This window comes from Thalassophryne amazonica, chromosome 6 (genome assembly GCF_902500255.1).
Source record: "Thalassophryne amazonica chromosome 6, fThaAma1.1, whole genome shotgun sequence".
NCBI lineage: Eukaryota > Metazoa > Chordata > Actinopteri > Batrachoidiformes > Batrachoididae > Thalassophryne > Thalassophryne amazonica.
In genome coordinates, this window is record NC_047108.1 from 67,311,406 (window position 1) to 67,335,931 (window position 24,526).

The 24,526-nt window shown below is 40.2% G+C and overlaps 1 protein-coding gene across 3 annotated transcripts in view; it reads right to left on the reverse strand.

The window, feature by feature from the left end:
- Positions 1–23,868, reverse strand: part of zgc:153867 (uncharacterized protein LOC337226 homolog) — a 32,271-nt gene extending 8,403 nt beyond the window's left edge. For all 3 annotated transcript variants that reach the window (XM_034172380.1, XM_034172382.1, XM_034172381.1), the window contains exons 1-4: positions 23,741–23,868; positions 23,311–23,338; positions 4,561–4,704; positions 1,877–2,050 (exon numbers count right to left, since the gene is read on the reverse strand). In XM_034172380.1, the coding sequence (XP_034028271.1) occupies positions 1,877–2,050; positions 4,561–4,704; positions 23,311–23,338; positions 23,741–23,743 (349 nt within the window). In that variant the 5' untranslated portion in view covers positions 23,744–23,868. The remainder of the gene's footprint in view (positions 1–1,876; positions 2,051–4,560; positions 4,705–23,310; positions 23,339–23,740) is intronic.
- Between the last annotated feature and the right edge of the window lie 658 nt (positions 23,869–24,526).

Consider the following 24,526-nt stretch of genomic DNA (forward strand, 5'->3'; position numbering starts at 1 on the left):
ATTTTTCAAGATGATAATGCATCTTGCCATAGAGCAAAAACTGTGAAAACATTCCTTGCAAAAAGACACATAGGGTCAATGTCATGGGATAGGGTCAATATCAATGAGCAGATGTGATTTGATGCAGGTGTTAGTTTTGGGGATGAAAATTTACAGGGTGATTCCATATTTTTTTCCTCTGCTTGGTCTAAAAAAGTAACAGTTACTGACTGCCACAATCTTTTTTCTTGATTTCTTATAGTGTTTCTTAAAGCCAGAAAGTTGCCATTTGAAATGACTTTAGTTTAGTGTCATGTCTGTGATCTGCTTTTTTCTACAAAATTAAACAACTGAATAAACATCCTCCGAGGCCGGTGATTCCATAATTTTTGCCAGGGGTTGTACTTTTGAAATGTGTTTAAGATGTGTAAAAGAATTAATAAAAAAAACAACAAAAAAAAACACAAAGACATTGAAATTGTGTGTATGTGTGTCGGTGGGGGAAGGGGGGGGGCAGCTATTCATTTGTACTGAGGGGGGCTCACTCTCCCACACTTTGAAAACCCCTGATCTATATTATTATCATAATCATCATCAGTATTATTATTATTTCATCATTTGATTTTTACCCGAGGACATCGAATATGGCCATCGGGTATTGCAAAGGCTTTGGTGTCTGTCTGTACCCAGCCTAAGTCCAGTCCTGTTACTGCCACAGTATTCAAATTCACAGGGAACATTCTTGGTACACCTTGGTATACCTTTGACCTTGGACAAGTTCAAAGATGGCTAACGTTGATTTAAGAGCTTAAAGTTACATTCTGTTTCAATCTGTTCTGTTTTGAGTAGCAGAAGTGACAGCCAATCAGAGCAAAGCGGCCAGCCACTGAGACGTTAGTGGCTGGCCTCTCCAAAACCACTTTATGTGTCTATATACGTTTCTCATATATTTGATCAAAACTAGCGAGAAATAAACACTCATAACTAAACACCTATTTACAAGACATTTTGTGGACCTTAGCGTGCATGCTAACTCAAAGCTAAATTCCCATGGAGGTAGATTTGTTTCATTAATACCTGCAAATGCATAGAGGGTGACCTACAAATATTCCTTGGTTTGCACTTCTGCTTTTGTCAAAAGCTTATGTACATGCACACGTAAGGCCTCCTGCAGACACCATTAAAACGTAAATATTGTTTTTGATTGATTGAGGGGCTTTACTGAACATGTACAAGTTATATGTAAGACAATAGGATCTTAATTAAACAACTGCACATTATAAAGAACACAATGCTCATACGGCTGAGGGTATTTTAGCATTGCATTATACTTAAATGTACCACAAGTGTTTTCAATTTCTTGTGTCATCTATGTATTTTTAACATATTTACAATAATAGTATGCACTTACATTGAACTTACTAAAAATCATTCATGCACACTTAATATACTCGTACAGATGATTTAACCATCACCTACCCCCCCCCCCCCCCCCCCCCCCCCCCCCGCGCTTGCTGGAATTATCAACATCCATTGTTCACTGTTAGCTAATGTCACTAATTTCTCCAAAAATATTAGTCCTACCAACTTTCTCTTTTCGCAGTGTTCATCCTTGACCTAAAATACATAAGCATACCAAACGGTAAACGTCAGCTCTTCCCAGTTTCTCAGTGATTGAAGCCATACACATGCATGCACGCACACAGAGAGGCCACTTGGCCATTATAATATACATGAACTCAACACAGCATAACTAATCTGAAATAGCTTGTCATATTTCTAGACTTCTTGAAATTTGAGATAAAAAAAAAATCAAGCATAAAAATGAGCCCCAATAGGCTTTCCAAAGCACCATGAACATGCAATTTATTTATTAAAAAAAGAAAGTGTAACCTGCCTAGTGAAGTAAGTACGTGACGTAGTTCTGCTCCCATGACTGTTCCATTGCCCTCTTTGTCAAAGACACGCAATCCCTCCACAAAATCCTCCAGGGAGCCTTGATCTTTATTCTTAGCAATGGCCTGGAACATAGGCAGGAACTGCTCAAATTCTAAATATGTGGTGTTTAACTCTGCAAAAAATGAAATAAAAAAAAAATTATTTTTATTCATTCATTTCAAACATGTTTTGTCATTAGAAAAGTCAACCACATTCACAATATTTACATCCTCACATTGCCATGCTTGAAAAGGAGTAGGCAGAGGTATAAACTTATATTAACCTACCCCATTTCTAAAATACGAGGTCTGTTAGAAAAGTATCGTACCTTTTTATTTTTGTCAAAAACTATATGGATTTGATTCATATGTTTTTACGTCAGCCAAGCTTGAACCTTCGTGCGCATGCGTGAGTTTTTCCATGCCTGTCGGTTGCGTCATTCGCCTGTGGGCAGGCTTTGAGTGAGCACTGGTCCACCCCTCTCGTCGTCGTTTCATTGCAAGGAAATGGCGGAATGATTTTGGCTTTTTTTCCCATCAGAATTTTTTCAGAAACTGTTAGAGACAGGCAGCTGGAAACTATTCGAAAAATTTATCTGGCTTTCGGTGAAAATTTTACAGGCTTCACAGAGAATAAGGAGTGTTACTACAGCTTTAAGGACGGTCCACAATGGCGAACGGCGCGCCGCGCTCCGAGCTGCCATCGAGAGGCAGAAACCACCACATCATTTCTAAACGGATCGCTGTGTGGAGCCGGGACCGTCATGTGCAATTTCTCTGGTTATCACAAGAGCTGGACATCAGCCATTTTCCGGCATATTTCACTTTTAACAAGAGTTTTTGTCATGGAAAGCCGCGCGGAGGCTTCGCGCGTCACGACCGATTCGCTGATGAAGCGAGACAAAGGAACACCTCCGTTTCGGAGTGTTAGAGGACAAGTTGGGACATGCCTATCTCGGCTTTCAGTGCTTACCAGTCGAGTGAGTATAAGAGAAATTGTGGAGAGCTGGTCATGTCCCAAAAACATGAATCAAATCCATATAGTTTTTGAAAAAAATAAAAAGGTACGATACTTCTCTAACAGACCTTGTACATTTAAACACATTTTCTATAACAATTCTATCTTCTTCATAATGCAAGATTTACACCCTACCCCTTCCATGCACACACACAAGAAAACAAGACAAATAAGTAAAAAAGTCACAAAAAAAGCTGAAACACTATATTTAAACCATAATATTTCTGGCTTTTTACACTCCATCAAATCATTACCATCCTGATTAACCTGTTGTACTTTAAACTTATATTCACTTAACATTTGCATTTGGTGAGAATTTTTTTTTTTTTTTTTTTTGCTGTTGGATGGATAACGCCAAAGGCATAGAGTCCTTGGGCTTACAGTACACAATAAATGAAATGACAGTTCAAAGAACGTCATGTATAATTTTTTTTCATTACTGACTCATCTCAGACCAATTTGCATAAGCTTGTTTCTCAAACTCAATCTTGTCGTCGTGACTCTCAGACTGAAGCCCCCTTGACACTTGCACGACTGATCCGTGCACTTACATTCTGCTGTGCATGAGAGTAAACTCGTTTCGAACTTGTAAACTGAGCACGTGCACAAAGAAAAATGTTGAAATTAATTACGTGAACTTCAAGTGAACATTGCGCAAACAAGTCAAAAACACTGCGTGAGTGCGAGTGATTGTGTAAGCGCATGCATCAGAGTGCAGCTCCCCTGATCGATTATAACCAGACGTTTAATCTATCATAAATGTACTTTTACAGCTACTTATGAGAAGGAATGAACATGCAACTGTTTTACCAAGCTGTTATAATATAAGCACTGCAAATACTTACCTTTTAGATGGTTCCAATGCGTTTTCCACCTCATTATGCACACGCACGCGAGAGAAAAGCGGCAGCTGAAATAGTCCTCTGAGATTCCAGAAACAATTAGAGGTGTTTCAACAGCCAACTTGGAGAGAAAATGATTAACTACGAAAGAATTATTTCATATACGCAGCGTCCAGTGCACAACGCATGGCACCCAGCAGAACAAAGCAGGGCGTCCAGCTGGGAACACAGTGTGTGGGATTGTCACGACAAAGTGCGTGCAAGAGCATGGCTCAAAGTCGTGCAAGTGTCAGGGAGCCTTGAGAGTTAAACTCTTGTCTGTATGCTAATGGCGTTAGCATTTTAAGCTTCACCCATTAGCTCCACTTAATGTATGATTACTGGGGGGGAAAAAAAATGCAGCTCATAACTTGTAATGTCCACAACAAAGTAAACTGTTTAGAGAACCACTGTGCAGTCCCCAAAAACATGACTTAACACCTTTAACACAAAACAAAAATAACCCTTCTTTGGAGCTTATTGGTGGCTTGCAAACCAACAAGGAGCATTACCACCACCAACTGTTTGGGTGTGGAACTGAATGAATGGATTCTGATGCATGTTATCAAAAATAACCCAGAAATGTTAACCACGTGAGTAAAAACCCAGATTTCTGGTAATTTCCGGAAAACTTTCATCACTGTAAAAACAAGCAAATAGCCTTTTCTGGCTGATCTTTAGTGTCTCTCTTGTGTGAGACACTAAAGGAAGGCAGCGGTACATCATCTCAGTTTTCTCTCCTCACCCTCAGCCTTTGGGTTCCCCAGGACTTTCATCACATCAGCATTGGTAGGATTCAGTCCCAGGGCCCGCATGACATCGCCACACTGGCTCAAGGTGATCTTCTGGTTTCCTGACTTGTCATACAGCAGGAAGGCCTCTTTGAACTCTGCAGGATACACAAGCAGGTGACAGGTTAATTAGGAATATGAATTACTGCAAACATGAATAGATTATTAGAGATGAGTACAGGGATGACAAAGGAAATTAGGGCTCGCGATTATTGTTGTAATCCATTAATCTGCAGATATTTTTAGTATTATGTGAACCACTTTTTTAAAATCATTATTTTCAGATTAGTCAAATGGTAAATAGACTGCATTTATGTAGCGCTTTTCCATCTGCATCAGAAGCTTAAAGCGCTTTACAATTATACCTCACATTCACCCAAACACACACACACTGATGTCAGGGTGCTGCCATGCAAGACACTCACTACACACCAGGAGCAATTGCCTGGTGTGTAGTGTACTTGCCCATGGGCCCTTTGTTATTTTCCGGTCTGGCTGGGTTTTGAACAGAGGATCCTCTGGTCTGAAGCCCAACGTTTAACCACTAGACCATCACTTCCCCAACTATTTTTTGGTTAATTTACCAGTAAATCAAAGTTCTGCCAATAACCTTCAACCTTGCACTCAGACATTTTAAATTGTGGTTCTTTACAAATGCTAAAAAAATCCCAACACTGAAGGCTGTATGTATGAAGGCAGTAAAGTGACAAAAACTATAAAGGAGGGGGGAAGAAAAATCCTTTGCCTCTTCCTGAGACACAAAAAGAGGGAAATAAAATCTTAACATATTTCATAGGGCTGCAATTAAAATTGTTTTCATTTACAATTTCTGGACTAATCCATTTGCTGTTTGGTCCATAAAATGTCAGTGAAAACAGTGAAACATATTGATCAGTGTTTCTTAAAGATTATGTCCTCAAATGTCTCGTTTTGTCCACAACCCAAAAATATGCAGCTCACTGCCACACAGGAGTAAACAAACCAGAAAATCTTCACCATTAAGAAATTGAAATCAAAGGATTTGGACATAAAAACCAAAAGGATTAATCGATTACTGAAACAGTGGGCAATTAGTTTAATACTTGATTACCGTAACTGTTGGAGAGAAAATAAAAAAAAAAGGAGGGGGGGGGGGGCGATGCAAGACAATGTAACCCCAAGACAGGTGGTTAAGGAAATGATAGCAAGTAGACTCCTTCAAGCCTTTTTAATACGTAGTTTCATTACATTGTTGGAGCAGTGACTGTCATTGGCTGTTTGAACAAGTATGCTGCTGTTTTGATTTTTTTTTTGTAACAAACTAAACATGATTTTCATGATGTTATTCTTTTTCACACCTGGCAAAACCTTTATCAGTAGAGCCCGACCGATATGGATTTTTTTTAGGCCGATGCCGATAATATTTGGTTGAGAAAAAAAAAATGCAGATTTTCGGCAGATTATCTATCAGATAACTGATAAATCAGCCGATATATATATATTTTTTAATGAATAAAATGTTCTTTTTTGGACCCTTAACAAAAAGGGTATGAGCGAAAAGCTGAAACTTCATCCTCATATTGATTAACTTTATAACAGAGAAGAATTTTCAAGTTCAAAAAATGTAAAAATGCAATTGGAGCAGTTAAGGGGCTATTCAAACAGGCCAACTAGTAAGATATCACTCCTGAAAATGATCTTTGCCATATCACGTGAGATAAAACTGCCCTATGATTGGATTTTGGAAAACCATGTGACGGAGAAACAATTTAAATTGGACAATCACATTGCGCACGTCATCACGCGTCTTCTATGAGGAGTACCAAGATGGCCGATAGTGGCTCGAAAGTCCACGAAGTTAACTTTGCAGAAAAAAAGTAAGTTTCTATCTCATATCATTAAAAAGTTATTTACAATTTAGTAAAGCTTGGTCCCAGCCGTCGTATGCGACGGCGTCAGCCCCAGAGGGTTAATGGCGAACAGCAGTAATTCCCAGAACCCTTCAGGATGACCACTGAATCTGAATGTTTCAACCTCTTAGCAGTAAACAAAGGTTTTTCCATGCTAGAAATAAGGTCTACACAACGTGGGCTTAATAAAAAGTGTGACCGATGCAATGAAGCACATTTGACACATTACTACATAAACTGAGTTAATCAAACTGAGTTGAACTGAAACGGGAGAAATGTGGGGTGAATGTAATCGCAAAGTTATTACAAACAACATCCTTATAAACATACTTGTATGCTTTTGTCAGCTGATCAGTCAATCAATCAATCAATTTTTTTTATATAGCGCCAAATCACAACAAACAGTTGCCCCAAGGCGCGGCCATACAATAATTATGTAAAACCCCAACGGTCAAAACGACCCCCTGTGAGCAAGCACTTGGCTACAGTGGGAAGGAAAAACTCCCTTTTAACAGGAAGAAACCTCCAGCAGAACCAGGCTCAGGGAGGGGCAGTCTTCTGCTGGGACTGGTTGGGGCTGAGGGAGAGAACCAGGAAAAAGACATGCTGTGGAGGGGAGCAGAGATCGATCACTAATGATTAAATGCAGAGTGGTGCATACAGAGCAAAAAGAAAAAGAAACAGTGCATCATGGGAACCCCCCAGCAGTCTACGTCTATAGCAGCATAACTAAGGGATGGTTCAGGGTCACCTGATCCAGCCCTAACTATAAGCTTTAGCAAAAAGGAAAGTTTTAAGCCTAATCTTAAAAGTAGAGAGGGTGTCTGTCTCCCTGATCTGAATTGGGAGCTGGTTCCACAGGAGAGGAGCCTGAAAGCTGAAGGCTCTGCCTCCCATTCTACTCTTACAAACCCTAGGAACTACAAGTAAGCCTGCAGTCTGAGAGCGAAGCGCTCTATTGGGGTAATATGGTACTACGAGGTCCCTAAGATAAGATGGGACCTGATTATTCAAAACCTTATAAGTAAGAAGAAGAATTTTAAATTCTATTCTAGAATTAACAGGAAGCCAATGAAGAGAGGCCAATATGGGTGAGATATGCTCTCTCCTTCTAGTCCCCGTCAGTACTCTAGCTGCAGCATTTTGAATTAACTGAAGGCTTTTTAGGGAACTTTTAGGACAACCTGATAATAATGAATTACAATAGTCCAGCCTAGAGGAAATAAATGCATGAATTAGTTTTTCAGCATCACTCTGAGACAAGACCTTTCTGATTTTAGAGATATTGCGTAAATGCAAAAAAGCAGTCCTACATATTTGTTTAATATGCACTTTGAATGACATATCCTGATCAAAAATGACTCCAAGATTTCTCACAGTATTACTAGAGGTCAGGGTAATGCCATCCAGAGTAAGGATCTGGTTAGACACCATGTTTCTAAGATTTGTGGGGCCAAGTACAATAACTTCAGTTTTATCTGAGTTTAAAAGCAGGAAATTAGAGGTCATCCATGTCTTTATGTCTGTAAGACAATCCTGCAGTTTAGCTAATTGGTGTGTGTCCTCTGGCTTCATGGATAGATAAAGCTGGGTATCATCTGCGTAACAATGAAAATTTAAGCAATACCGTCTAATAATACTGCCTAAGGGAAGCATGTATAAAGTGAATAAAATTGGTCCTAGCACAGAACCTTGTGGAACTCCATAATTAACTTTAGTCTGTGAAGAAGATTCCCCATTTACATGAACAAATTGTAATCTATTAGACAAATATGATTCAAACCACCGCAGCGCAGTGCCTTTAATACCTATGGCATGCTCTAATCTCTGTAATAAAATTTTATGGTCAACAGTATCAAAAGCAGCACTGAGATCTAACAGAACAAGCACAGAGATGAGTCCACTGTCCGAGGCCATAAGAAGATCATTTGTAACCTTCACTAATGCTGTTTCTGTACTATGATGAATTCTAAAACCTGACTGAAACTCTTCAAATAGACCATTCCTCTGCAGATGATCAGTTAGCTGTTTTACAACTACCCTTTCAAGAATTTTTGAGAGAAAGGAAGGTTGGAGATTGGCCTATAATTAGCTAAGATAGCTGGGTCAAGTGATGGCTTTTTAAGTAATGGTTTAATTACTGCCACCTTAAAAGCCTGTGGTACATAGCCAACTAACAAGATAGATTGATCATATTTAAGATCGAAGCATTAAATAATGGTAGGGCTTCCTTGAGCAGCCTGGTAGGAATGGGGTCTAATAAACATGTTGATGGTTTGGATGAAGTAACTAATGAGAATAACTCAGACAGAACAATCGGAGAGAAAGAGTCTAACCAAATACCGGCATCACTGAAAGCAGCCAAAGATAACGATACGTCTTTGGGATGGTTATGAGTAATTTTTTCTCTAATAGTTAAAATTTTGTTAGCAAAGAAAGTCATGAAGTCATTACTAGTTAAAGTTAATGGAATACTCAGCTCAATAGAGCTCTGACTCTTTGTCAGCCTGGCTACAGTGCTGAAAAGAAACCTGGGGTTGTTCTTATTTTCTTCAATTAGTGATGAGTAGAAAGATGTCCTAGCTTTACGAAGGGCTTTTTTATAGAGCAACAGACTCTTTTTCCAGGCTAAGTGAAGATCTTCTAAATTAGTGAGACGCCATTTCCTCTCCAACTTACGGGTTATCTGCTTTAAGCTACGAGTTTGTGAGTTATACCACGGAGTCAGACACTTCTGATTTAAAGCTCTCTTTTTCAGAGGAGCTACAGCATCCAAAGTTGTCTTCAATGAGGATGTAAAACTATTGACGAGATACTCTATCTCCCTTACAGAGTTTAGGTAGCTACTCTGCACTGTGTTGGTATATGGCATTAGAGAACATAAAGAAGGAATCATATCCTTAAACCTAGTTACAGCGCTTTCTGAAAGACTTCTAGTGTAATGAAACTTATTCCCCACTGCTGGGTAGTCCATCAGAGTAAATGTAAATGTTATTAAGAAATGATCAGACAGAAGGGAGTTATCAGGGAATACTGTTAAGTCTTCTATTTCCATACCATAAGTCAGAACAAGATCTAAGATATGATTAAAGTGGTGGGTGGACTCATTTACTTTTTGAGCAAAGCCAATAGAGTCTAATAATAGATCAGTGCAGTGTGACGGCGAACTACGGGGGCCGGTAATGAACACATTTAAGCAGGGGTGTAGGCAGCTCTCAGTTGAATGGAGTCAGAGCTCCATCTACTGGACAAATGGTGCAAGGACATTTTACATTGCCGACACAAACATTATTTCAGTATCTGTTCTGTTTATGAGAAATTATCGGCGTTCTATCGGCAAAATTTCGATAGTGAGTACTTTGAAAAGGGCTTATATCGGCCGGGCTCTATTTATCAGTGTCTTTATTCATGGTCACAATCATTCACACAATGCAGTGAAAAATGACAAACTGGTCAAAAGCGAAACTGGGAAATACAAAAACAAAAAAAAGTGTAATGCTTAAAATCACTGCAGCACCTTATGGAACACTGAAAATTGTGGTGCAACCAAATGCAAAACTTGCACTCATATTCAAATCAAACTTAACTAAAATTCTGACATTCTGTTAAAAAAAAAAAAAAAAGAAGCAGAAATTATGTATCAAATTATATCAACCTGCACTAAGCTTAACAACATGAATGACATGTTACTTTTATATCATGTCATTAAAGTAGACCTGCATTGAAATAAATGTGGTCAGATTTCAGAAAGAAATAGCTGATATGTATTTATAAGACCCTTGTGAATGCAGTAAAGTAAATCTGTAAGCCCAAATTTGTAATTCAGCGGAGAAATCTTAGTTTAAAAATGACAAATTTGCAGCTAAAATTTAGCCCTCTGTGAAAACAGTTTGTACAGCTGTATAATTTCCATGACGTCAGGGACAAGACGACGCGCTCCTGCCTTCAGTCCGATCCCACATTGAAATTGATTTTATCTGTTAGTAATGTTACTTATACACGTCCTGGTTTCAACATCCAAAAGTAAGCTGCAATGAATGTGAGATACAGATCTGTGTGCTCAGATCAGCAATGACATCGACAGCGGGCGCCGTTCTTCCTCTCCCACTCTCTGCCTCCACTGCGCTTATTAAGTCTGCGGGCTCGTTAACCGCCGACGCGGGCCACTCACACCGCCCGTGTCTGCTATGCAGCCAGTGTTGTGTCAGATTCAGCGCACAACACCAGCATCACCTCTCTGGAGCTGCAGCACACTTGGCACGAGTCCTGAGATTACGCTCGCTGTTTTAATGCGAAGCGACCGGTACACCTGTTGCTGCAAGGACAGACTTCTTGCGGCAAAATTCACAGCACCGCACGTCTCGACAATCGGAGCCCCAGAGCTCCATGGACGCTGAGAGAGGTTTACATATTTTTAATGACTGGGATTCTTTGCGGGTCTCGCCTCCATATCCCGCGATGGTACCGGAGGCGAAAGACAGTAGATTTTCATTGCGACACCACTCAAACGGGCTTATGAAAAAGTCCCCCAAAATAATTTTCAAGCACAAATAAAAGAAATGTGTACTCACCAAACGTGCCGCAAGACAATATGAAGTTTTAAAAAAAGTAGATCCTTAAGTATAAGACAAGAAAAAGGTGCAGTTGCAAACTTACGTAAATCCACAAATTACAATTGGCGCAATGCATGCTGGGAGAGGGTCTTGTCCGTGACGTCTCAGCAGCGTCCATGATGAGAGAGACAATTTGTGGAGGGCTAAATGTTAGCTGTAAATTTGTCATTTTCAAATGAAGATTTATCCGTTGAATGACAGATCTGGGCTTGCAGATTTACTTTACTACATTCAGAAGGATCTCATGTGTAAATGTAAGTCATTTTTTGTTCAAAAAATCTGACTGGATTTTTTTCAATGCAGGTCTCCTTTAAACTCTGTAGCTTCTCAAAAAAAAAAAAAACAGCAACTTATTTTGTGGCCATTCAAAAGTCTATTTGTAAGCATTTTTATCTTTTCATTTTACCCATTTGTAGCTCTAGTCTTTATTGCACATTTTACATGAAACCTGAAGCTTAATCTGATACTCCTGCAATCTTGACTTCATCGTGAATATTTGATCAGCCTTTTAAATAGTCAATAAGGTTATGAGATACCTGAGCCTTCCACCACGCTCGCGTAAAGATAAACAACCGCTCTGTTCCACCATGACCCTGTGTAACTGGTAATGCAAAAAAAAAAAAGTCACAGACATAATGCTGTAGTTAATTAAAAGTTACCACAGGTGTCTTGATGGCTTCCCTCACTAGTCTGTTTGGTATGGTCAGCAGAGCTGCAACAGTCAATTGCTTATCAACTACAACCACCCCCACCCCCTCCAGAAAAAAAAACCTCCACATTGGGAGAATCTGGAGGAAAAAAAAACAAAAAAACAAACACTTTACATTTATTCTGAATTTAATTTCACTGCAGACAGTATGAATGTAAATTCTGAAAAAAACTGAGTGACCAAGCTGGCAGGAGACCAGTGAGTGAATCCATCAAGAGAACTCTGGAGTTATGGGTTTCTATGGTTGTAGAAACTATGGCTGCAGCTATTGATTATTTTAGTAATCAAGTATTCTATCGAGACAGACTGGCGTCCTGTCCTGGGTATACCCTGCTTCGCGCTCTATGACTGCTGGGATTGGCTCCAACCCCCTGCGACCCTTAACTGGACTAAGCGGTTGACGATGTGTGTGAGTATTCTATCGATTAATCGGATAATAAAAAATTTATTTAATTTCATTAACTTGTGCTTAATTTAACAGCAATACCTGACAGAGAAAATAATAATAGACAGTTTAATGAACAACCAATTCAACTTCTTAAAATAAACATTTTTACTGGCAAAATTTGGTGGCATAACTGCAATGGTAACTGCTTCTTTAAAGAAAGAAACGAGTCCATTTAAGTGGCACTGGCATATTCTGGATTTTAAAGATGGCAAAAAAGATGACCAAAAACAAACTTAAACATATTGCCATATTACACTCGTCTTTTCTAAAGTAATTCCACATTACTTTTTTAGGTATAAATAAAAAATAAAACTGAAGCATATGAACATTAAATGCCTTTCTTCACACCGTTGTGTCTGTGTGTGCGCTCCACAAATTGAAGGAGCCTGTGGTTGCAGTGAAGAAAAGGAAAGCCCCTTTCACACCGGCGCAAACGTAGAGTAGCATTTGTTGCATTTAGAGTACGGCTGAAATGTGCACGTACTCAGTTTTTACTGAGAGAGAGAGAGAGAGAGAGAGAGAGAGAGAGAGAGAGAGAGAGAGAGAGAGAGAGAGAGGCTATGAAATTGGGCTATTAGTAAAAAAAAAAAAGTAGAAAAGGGGGCATTCACAATAACAGCAGTGTGGCATTCAGTCACTGAGTTTGTCAATTTTGTGGAACAAACAGATGTGAATCAGGTGTCCTATATATAAGGATGAAGCCTGCACCTGTTGAACATGCTTTTCTCTTTGAAAGCCTGAGGAAAATGGGACGTTCAAGACATTGTTCAGAAGAACAGCGTAGTTTGTTTAAAAGTTGATTGGAGAGGGGAAAACTTATACGCAGGTGCAAAAAATTATAGGCTGTTCATCTACAATGATCTCCAATGCTTTAAAATGGACAAAAAAAAAAAAAAAAGATGCGTGGAAGAAAACGGAAAGCAACCATCAAAATGGATAGAAGAATAACCAGAATAGCAAAGGCTCACCCATTGATCAGCTCCAGGATGATCAAAGACAGTCTGGAGTTACCTGTAAGTGCTGTGAGAGTTAGAAGATGCCTGTGTGAAGCTAATTTATTTGCAAGAATCCCCCACAAAGTCCCTCTGTTAAATAAAAGATGTGCAGAAGACGTTACAATTTGCCAAAGAACACATCAACTGGCCTAAAGAGAAATGGAGGAATATTCTGTGAACTGATGAGAGTAAAATTGTTCTTTTTGGGTCCAAGGGCCGCAGACAGTTTGTGAGACGACCCCCAAACTCTGAATTCAAAGCCACAGTTCACAGTGAAGACAGTGAAGCATGGTGGTGCAAGCATCATGATATGGGCATGTTTCTCCTACTATGGTGTTGGGCCTATATATCGCATACCAGGTATCATGGATCAGTTTGGATATGTCAAAATACTTGAAGAGGTCATATTGCCTTATGCTGAAGAGGACATGCCCTTGAAATGGGTGTTTCAACAAGACAATGACCCCAAGCACACTAGTAAGCGAGCAAAATCTTGGTTCCAAACCAACAAAATTAATGCCTCGCAGATGTGAAGAAATCATGAAAAACTGTGGTTATACAACTAAATACTAGTTTAGTGATTCACAGGATTGCTAAAAAAAAAAGCAGTTTGAACATAATAGTTTTGAATTTGTAGCATCAACTGCAGATGCTACTATTATTGTGAACACCTTTTCTACTTTTTTCTTTTTACTAATACCCCAATTTCACGGCCTTAAGAGTGTGCATATCATGAATGCTTGGTCTTGTTGGATTTGTGAGAATCTACTGGTACCTTGTTTCCCATGTAACAATAAGAAATATACTCAAAACCTGGATTAATCTTTTTAGTCACATAGCACTACTATTATTCTGAACACTGTGTGTCCCTCTGTCTGCTCTTTTTTTCCCCTGAGACCTGCTGTTTGTGTTCTCTGGATTTAAAAAAAAAATCCATTTTATGAATTGAAAGAATGTAACCATGTTTTCTGATGTGCATTTTAATGGATGCATACCTGCCGGTTCATGCACACATGCCAGGCTGTGTGGATCATTTATCACAGACTCATGCACGTTGGATCACGCACACCGCGTGGATCAAACCTGTTCACACGCGAAACCTTTTCACATTTGAAGTCACGCTTCTGTAAACTGCTGCCTTGTTTGCACAAACCGAGGCACAGTTTGCTCTGAGAGATCACTGTGTCAGCCCTCAGCAGCACCAAGACAACGAGGGTGACGGCACTGCTGCTAAACCTCCCTGCTGTGAACAAATACACAGCCATCAACGATCGTGTCGGCACTCATCAGCAGCACCACAGCAATGAGGGTGATCGCGCTCCTGCAAAGCCTCTCTTTACGCAGCAGCGCTCACAAACTGACTTCTGTTTCTACCACGCAACGTTCGGACCCACTGACTCAGTTTCTACAGTGTACAGCAGTGTAGATTTGCATGCAGTAGCTCAGTGTAGCATAGACTTACATGCAGAAGTGCAGACTTACTTAAAACGGCATGCCTTAATCGTCCAGTGCTGTACGCAGAAAAAGTTAAACATGTTTTATTTCTTCTACTTACTGCTGTGTTGGGGAGCAAAAACTCAGCGTTGAGCTGCATAACTCAATAACTCAATGTAGTAGGTACGCCACAATGATTATTCACATATTTTAGATGGCTTTGAGCAAGCCGATTTTTGCGGCCGTCTTCTTCCAAAATCATCCAAGCCGTCCAAATGAGGGCTTGGATGGCTCACTGCCTAAAACTTTGTGTGACATTAACATTACCTTTTGGGTCGCCTTGGCAGGCACGATGCATACAGCAGATGTTTTCAGCTCAGGTGCTGTAACGTGGAAGTACTGTTACGGAATGCTAATTCCGTTTAGCAGTACATGCATTGTACTGTGTTTTGCTTTCGGTTTAATTGATAATGGGCCCACACTTTCAACATTTTGACGTTTTCTCCGCTGGTTATTTGAACTCCCTGCTGCTCACAGATTTCTTCTCTGTCCGTCTCCGTGTCCCTTTTGCATTCCGCACTTCACATGTACTTCACAGCATCAAAAGTGGAAGTGAGCGTGTTGTGCATGTATCGCGCACATAGAAGTGAATAAAACAAAGCCTCGAGGCAGAGAATTTTGCCTCCAAGCATTTTAGTAATCGATCACTCAAATTATTCAAGGAATCGTTTCAACCTTAATTGTCCCAACGTTTTGATTTGGTGCTGTATTAAAAAACAACTATACAGAAATAAATTTATTTTCAATGGGCAAATTCTTCAATTTCAGCTTCTTAAATGTGGAAACTTTCTGGCATAATTTAGAAGTTTCTTCTGACAGTAAACACACTATGGCTTGGTTTGGGATAAAACAAGACATTTGAAGGTATCATCTTTGGCTCTGGTAAACACTGATAGACATTTTTCACCATTTTATGTTAACAACTAATGGATCAACAATGAAAATAATGGCCTGAAACCAATATACACTGTACTGGCAACATCAGGGCCCCCCCCATCCCCACAGTCAGTTGAATTTGCAGTCCCATTTATTTCAGTGCTCGATTTACTTCAACTTTTATTTCTGCATGCGTTTACGAGAGCCACACACGTTTACCCAATTTTACAAGAGTGCGACCGTGAACGCTTAAAGGGAAAATGATGACAGGATAGCGATCTCAACAGGACAGCTGTGGACATGGGACTTAGCAATGCTGGCTATTAGTGATATCTATGCTTGCTGGCTTACTGACTGCAGCTGGACAAATACAAGAATCAAGTAACGCAAATGTAACTATGACAATTGGGTGTTAAAGGACCATCACATGGAACTTGGAAAGTACTTTAACGTTTCCCATAATGCCCCTGGTGTACCTCTGCATTTCCCAGAACGCACCGCAGTGCCAGCAGAGTTCCGGCGTCTCACACCAAATGTAAACAATGACTACTACAATACGCAAGATTTTACAATGCGCAAAATATTGCAAGTAATTTGTGCCTTGTCAGTGTGACTTGTTTTTAGTTAGCTGGATACTTCAACAGGTGATGCTAATGACTACTGCTGTAGTAGTTCCCAAGTTCCAAATATAAATACTAACGAGGATGTGGATGGCGCTGATCCAGCAAATTCATGGGAGATTATGATGATGACACATTCTCCCAAGATGAGAGGTTATCTCGAGAAGGTGCAGCAACCTGCGATGAACTTCTGCCATGCCCTGATGTTGTCTTGTTGTCCAAACTTCACATTTGTTTACATTGTGCCTAGGGATGGCTATTGATAAGATTTTATCGATATCGATGCCATTATCAATTCTGCTTATCGATCCGATTGAATTTTGTACTAAAAGTAGGCTTTACAGGTTTGCTATGTATTTCATTGAGTCTTAAAGTAAATAAATATGAAATTGGTCACTGTATCCTTTATCTCTGGACATAAATAAAAATAAAACAGTGTTTCGCTTTGAAGTTATTTATTCCGACTGGACTCTATCGTTCTAACTTGACTCGGCAGAGAGCCGCGCAGCGTTTGGAGCTGTGTGAACAGAACGGAGGACGATTCTCGTTTCTTTCTCGCAATAAGACAGGAGTCCCAGTCAGTAACTTTAATCCGCACAAAACTGACTCACGATTGACATATTCAGGGATGAAAGTGGTGAAAAAAAAAAACAAAAAAAAAAAACCTGAAATCCAAAATTACCCCCCAACACCACCTGCACGAAAATGCTTGAATTCTAGAAGCTCTGAAATGCAATCTGGGGCTATTCCAGACGATAAACTGCAGTGAGTGCAGCATCCATTTTGGTGAGAAAAAAAAAAAAAAAAAAAAAAAAACTTTCCTTATTCAAATTCATTCCAGTAGTATTCTGCTCTTACAAGGATGCAGCAGTTTTCTAGCTTGGCAGATAGTTCTGGAGGAAATCACAGAAAAAATTAACACATTGAAAATATGGTTTGACCGAAACAAACTCATTAAACTTAAATAAGACAGGGATGAAATGGAGGTGTAACAGTCACTAGGTGTTCACAGGAAACATTTATTTCTGTATGTATGTATACTCAACAAAAATATAAATGCAACACTTTTGGTTTTGCTCCCATTTTGTATGAGATGAACTCAAAGATCTAAAACTTTTTCCACATACACAATATCATCATTTCCCTCAAATATTGTTCACAAACCAGTCAAAATCTGTGATAGTGAGCACTTCTCCTTTGCTGAGATAATCCATCCCACCTCACAGGTGTGCCATACCAAGATGCTGATTAGACACCATGATTAGTGCACAGGTGTGCCTTAGACTGCCCACAATAAAAGGCCACTCTGAAAGGTGCAGTTTTGTTTTATTGGGGGGGGATACCAGTCAGTATCTGGTGTGACCACCATTTGCCTCACGCAGTGCAACACATCTCCTTCGCATCATCCGTGAAGAGAACACCTCTCCAACGTGCCAAATGCCAGCGAATGTGAGCATTTGCCCACTCAAGGCGGTCACGACGACGAACTGGAGTCAGGTCGAGACGTCGATGAGGACGACAAGCATGCAGATGAGCTTCCCTGAGACGGTTTCTGACAATCTGTGCAGAAATTCTTTGGTTATGCAAACCGACTGTTTCAGCAGCTGTCCGAGTGGCTGGTCTCAGACGATCTTGGAGGTGAACATGCTGGATGTGGAGGTCCTGGGCTGGTGTGGTTACATGTGGTCTGCGGTTGTGAGGCTGGTTGGATGTACTGCCAAATTCTCTGAAACGACTTTGGAGACGGCTTATGGTAGAGACATGAACATTCAATACACGAGCAACAGCTCTGGTCGACATTCCTGCTGTCAGCATGCCAATTGCACACTCCTTCAAATCTTGCGACATCTGTGGCATTGTGCTGTGTGATAAAACTGCACCTTTCAGAGTGGCCTTTTATTGTGGGCAGTCTAAGGCACACCTGTGCACTAATCATGGTGTCTAATCAGCATCTTGATATGGCACACCTGTGAGGTGGGATGGATTATCTCAGCAAAGGAGAAGTGCTCACTATCACAGATTTAGACTGGTTTGTGAACAATATTTGAGAGAAATGGTGATATTGTGTATGTGGAAAACGTTTTAGATCTTTGAGTTCATCTCATACAAAATGGGAGCAAAACCAAAAGTGTTGCGTTTATGTTTTTGTTGAGTGTATATATGTATTTATTTATTTATTTATCTATGTATGTTCATTGTTAGTTGGTTTTATGTTTTCTGTTGTGTTTCTATTCAGGTTCTTTTTGTCTCTTTCTCTAAAATTATATATAATAACTCATTAGATTATTAATATATAAACAAAACTGAATAAAAAAAAATTACACTTTGTAATACATTTGACTCTTTTACGACAACAAACGCTTATTATACGGAAAACAAATGCACCCAAATGTGATGACAGCTGGAACTGCTTAATGCTAACTTTAACATTGAAAATGCCGTAGACATACTAACGCGTTAGCATCGCTTCCATTTTTAAGTTATAAAATACATCTATCAACTGTTTCAGAAGACCATAACAGGTCGGTTTAACATAAAAAAGGTAAATAATATTCACAGATGTATGCTCTTTAGGATTTTAGCGGTAGAAAATTAAGATACAGCGAAAGAAAAAATGAATAAACGAAGCAATAGCTCGAAGCACTGCTTCAATCTGCAAACCACTGCTTCGATTGGTTCAAGGTTCAAAGCAAAGGCGCGCTGCAGAAAAGTTGATTACGGACCCGCTGCAGGGAACGTAATCAATGTAGAGAAATGATCATTTTCCTGACAAACACCCCCAAAAACAACGGCCACTCTGAAGGACCGATAACGGAATTGTTAAGCAAAAAGCTTATTGATGTCGGTGGATCGAATCATTTCTTAACAATACCCGAAAGGAACCGGTTCTCAATACCCATCCCTAATTGTACCCTGAACCGGAACTATGCTGAAACTGTTCTCTTGCGTGAGTCACGGCCCGCAAGACGGCGTGAGACTCACAACTACGAAACACAATATCAAAGTTTACGAAGCCGTGTGAAACCTAAAGCAGCTGTGTGCCAGTTATCCTGAAGCGAACGGTTTTTATACATGATTCAACAGGAACAAATCAAAGAATCAAGAGACAAATGTGATGATAGCAATTGGAGGTCTAATGACTGATCATCACATCAAACTTAAGCATATGAAGCCCTGTGAAACCAGAAGCAGCATCAGACAACGCAACAATATCCTCCATGTTCACATTGTGCTGCTTCAAAAGAAGTAACATCAGTGGGCTGCAGTTGTGTTGTAAGGTACAGTGAGGAAAGTAAGTATTTGAACACCCTGCGGTTTTGCAAGTTCTCCCACTTAGAAATCATGGAGGGGTCTGAAATTTTCATCTAAGGTGCATGTCCACTGTGAGAGACATAATCTATTAAAAAAAAAAAAAAATCCGGAAATCACAATGTATGATTTTTTAATAATTTATTTGTATGTTACTGCTGCAAATAAGTCTTAATATCATTTGACACCCTACCAACCAGCAAGAATTCTGCCTCACAAAGACCTGTTAATTTTTCTTTAAGAAGCCCTCTTATTCTGCACTCTTTACCTGTATTAATTGCACCTGTATGAACTTGTTACCTGTATAAAAGACACCTGTTCACACACAATTAATGACACTCCAACCTGTCCACCATAGCCAAAACCAAAGAGCTGACTGAGGACACCAGGGACAAACCAGTCCCAGCAGAAGACTGCCCCTCCCTGAGCCTGGTTCTGCTGGAGGTTTCTTCAGGTTAAAAGGGAGTTTTTCCTTCCCACTGTCGCCAAGTGCTTGCTCACAGGGGGTCGTTTTGACCGTTGGGGTTTTTACGCAATTACTGTATGGCCTTGCCTTACAATATAAAGCGCCTTGGGGCAACTGTTTGTTGTGATTTGGCGCTATATAAATAAAATTGATTGATTGATTGACTGAAAACTGTAGATCTGCACAAGGCTGGGATGGACTACAAGACAACAGGCAAGCAGCTTGGTAGAAGACAACAACTTATTAGATTTATTAGAAAGCGGAAGACACACAAGATGACTGTCAATCTCCCTCGGTCTGGGATTCCATGCAAGATCTCACTTTGTGGGGTAAGGATGATTCTGAGAAAGCTCAGAACTACACAGGAGGACCTGGTCATTGACCTGAAGAGAGCTGGGACCACAGTCACAAAGATTACATTAGTAACACATGATGCTGTCATGGTTTAAAATCCTGCAGGGCAACAAGGTCCCCCTGCTCAAACCAGCACATGTCCAGGCCCATTTGAAGTTCTCCAGTGACCATATGGATGATCCAGAGGAGGCATGGGAGAAGGTCATGTGGTCAGATGAGACCAGAATAGAGCTTTCTGGAATTAACTCCACTCACCATGTTTAGAGGATGAAAACAACCCCAAGAAAATCATCCCAACCGTGAAGCATGGGGGTGGAAACATCATACTCTGCAAAGGGGAGAGGACGACTGCACCGTATTGAAGGGAGGATGGATGGGGTCATGTATTGTGAGATTTTGGCAAATAACCGCCTTCCCTGGGTCTTCCAGCATGACAATGACCCCAAACACACAGCCAGGGAAACTAAGGAGGGGCTCCGTAGGAAGCATTGCAAGGTCCTGGAGTGGCCTGGCCAGTCTCCAGACCTGAACTCAATAGAAAATCTTTGGAGGGAGCTGAAACTCTAAACCTGAAAGATCTAGAGAAGATCTGTATGGAGGAGTGGATCAAAATCCCTGCTGCAGTGTGTGCAAACCTGGTGAAAAATGACAGGAAATGTTTGACCTCTGTAATTGCAAACAAAGGCTACTGTACCAAATATTAACATTGATTTTCACAGGTGTTCAAATACTTATTTGCACCAGTAACATACAATTATTTAAAAAAAAAAAAAAAAAAAAAAATCATACATTGTGATTTCCGGGTTTTTTTTTTTTAGATTATGTCTCTCACAGTGGACATGCACCTAAGATGAAAATTTCAGACCCCTCCATGATTTCTAAGTGGGAGAACTTGCAAAATTGCAGGGTGTTCAAATACTTATTTTCCTCACTGTATATATTTATCATTTGTGATTTAGTTTGTCTACTATGGTTTACACTTATTTGATTGTTTTTAATGCTGGCTGTGCCAGTTACAGTGCAACTGGAAGTGCCACTGACTATAAATCTCAACATGACATGACAAAATAAGCGTGCAATTTGGGGAGGTGATGGTCCAGAGGTTAAGCGTTGGGCTTGAGACCAGAGGATCCTCAGTTCAAACCCCTGCCTGACCAGAAAAATCACTAAGGGACCTTGGGCAAAGTCCTTAATGTCCAAGTTGCCACCCGGTGTGTAGTGAGCACTCTTGCATGGCAGCACCCTGACATTAATGTGTGAGTGTGAGAATGGGTGCATGCAAGGCATTAGTGCTTTGAGCTTCTGATATGATGGAAAAGTACTATATAACTGCAGTCCATTTACCATTAGTGCACCCCTACAGTGAGAGTGATAATGCAGTTGGGACGATCAGGATGCAGCCTGTATCAGTTTTCTTATATTTCTCTCAAAGTGTTTTTAATTGTCAACACCTTTGGCCATTTTATTCAATATTCTATTTATACAAAATTGGTTAATTTACACTGAATGCTCAACTTGGTGGCCAAGTGGTTAGTGTGCTTGGTTTCAGTGCATAAGGTTTCCGGTTCAAACACCACCCCTGTTCCACACTGCGTAGGGTCATGAAGGGTATCCGGTGTAAAACCTGTGCCAAAAATCAACATGAAAATCAACCTAGTATATGCTGCGGCGATTCTGACTGGAAAATAAGGGAGCAGCCAAAGGGACTTATTTACTAGCATTTAATTCTCAACATATTCTGTACTTAAAACTCAGGTGTTCTGATAATTTGGAATGGGACTGTGACTGAATATTTCAGCTTCTCCCTTTATGCTCTGGCTCGCCACAAGGAGAAATGAAAAGAACCTGCATGTTGGTTTGGGAGAGGTTTTACACCAGATGCCATTCCTGATGCAACTCCACATTACATGGAGAATGGGGCACACATATGGCATCTTACAGAACTATTACAACAAATATTGACAGTTTTCACTGTTATTTGAGTAGGACAACCTAGGCTTTACAAACGGTCACAAATTATTTGTCATTGATCACATGGTGGACTCATTTGGTTTTTGTTTAACCCCAGGCTGATTGGTTTAGCTGAAGAGGAAAATGACAACTCATATCGAAGTGACAGCCTAGTGAGGATATCATAGGCCAATTTTCCTGAAAATTGCTCAGACACTGTTTTGGACTTTTTCCCTGGTCTCAGGAATGTGCCTCTTCCTTTCTGACAAGTGAGCACTTTTCCCAACACCATATTTGGTATTCAAGGAGTGGAAGAAAAGTAGGAGGAGGAGAGTCAGTGGAGCTTTAGCCTATTATGTCAGTAGTGATTAAACAAACCAGCCCGAACACAAAAACCCATCCACCGTATGAGCAGCACCAAAAAAGGGCAGACAAACGCAGATAAAGCATTCAGAAGATAACAAGCAATGTACAAAAGTGCACCTCGGCTATTAAACCATGGCTGATTGCATGCACAAACAGTGCCAAAGAAAGCGACAAGTAGGACAAAGTTATATAGAAAACACAACAGATTGCACACACGAAATAACCATGTAAATACAACAGATTACACACACGAAATAATCGTGTAAAGCAGCTGTCATTCACAATTCAGACACATCCGCTTGATCCAACATGCGGAACACACCCTAAAAACAACCCCAGGCAGCAGTCAGGTCCCTCAACTCACCGTGAATTTGATCCGGCTTACATTCAATCTGGAAAGGAAAAGCAGTAGCAAGTGGTGGGGAAAAGATCAAACAGTGCGGAAATAGAGGAAACACCTCGCCTAAGCAGAACTAATTACGACAGACAGGCGGGCGTAAAGCAAGGTGACATGGCGACCGAGCGTTCGAATCAAGGAAGAACAAGTACATGCAAAACAAGCAAGATCATGGTGAGGTGGGGAGGAAAAAAAGTCATAACAAATATAAAACTCACCAAAGATTTGATCTTCTGTGAAGTCAGACTGTTCAAAAAGAAATGAGGTTCAGTTAAAACGGTGCCTTTATACCTGAGCGGCTCCGAGCTAAGCGAGAAGACACAGAACGCTGTCCAAAAGTAATTTCAGGCTTCTGAACACCTAACTGAAACATATTTTAGCAAACACCACGGTGAATTCGTATAATAACGTTAACATAAATGGCTTATCGTTAACTTCGTCTACCATGCTAACCAAAGTTAGCGTCACAGAAGTTACTCTTCCGCCTGGAAACAATCAACAACTTCACAATTTTAGACTTCGTAACTTAACATTTCACCAAACTTTATCTAAATTGAGCTAACACCACCCACGCAAAGCTAAAAAAAAAAAAAATACAAGAACTACACATTTATCAACCATTAGTGCTGCAAACAGGTAAAAACCAACCATGATTGTATCAGCAGCTATGCGACGGAGGAAAACTAAAGAATGTGGCCGCTCAGCCGACAGGGCAGGGCAGGGCAACAAAACTAAACCCAGTGGCTACGTCACTACGTAGGACGTCCGAGCAGAAGTAAGGCGGGACCAATACCATATATGGCAACCTGACGGCAAGGCAGAGAAGTAGAGGTGGGCGATACCGGGAATTTTGGTATTGATCCGATACCAAGTAAACACAGGCCCAGTATTGCCGATATCGATAATACCGATACTTTTTCCACATTTAAGCTTCATAGATCCAAAGGATCCAAAAGACCTAGGATATAATTTTGCTAAACATTGTACGTGACAGCAAAATAGTTTATTATCACAATCAACATTTTTGTTTAAAAAAATATCACTCAACACAACTTAAAATCTCCTGAGGTAGAGGGCTGACAAACCACAATACAAGGGTGCGCTGCTCCGTGTTGTGTGACACAGCGCAGACAGACAGACAGAGGGTAGACTTTGATGAATCTGCGTGCGCAGCAGTCAGTGCGTGAGGGAGAGGAAAAAAAAGCTTGAGTATCAATCTTTTTACACGAGGATCATTCAATATCAATACCAGCGTTGGTTTCAATATTATCAATATTAGGATCTATCCGCCCACTTCTACAGAGAAGATACCAAATTAAGTTTTTACCTTTACCTGCAAATGGACAGAGGGTGATCAACAAATAGTCCTTCATTTGTATGTGTTTCGCAATCCACAAATACAAATTTCCGATTTGTAACTTGTGTGTGGGTTTT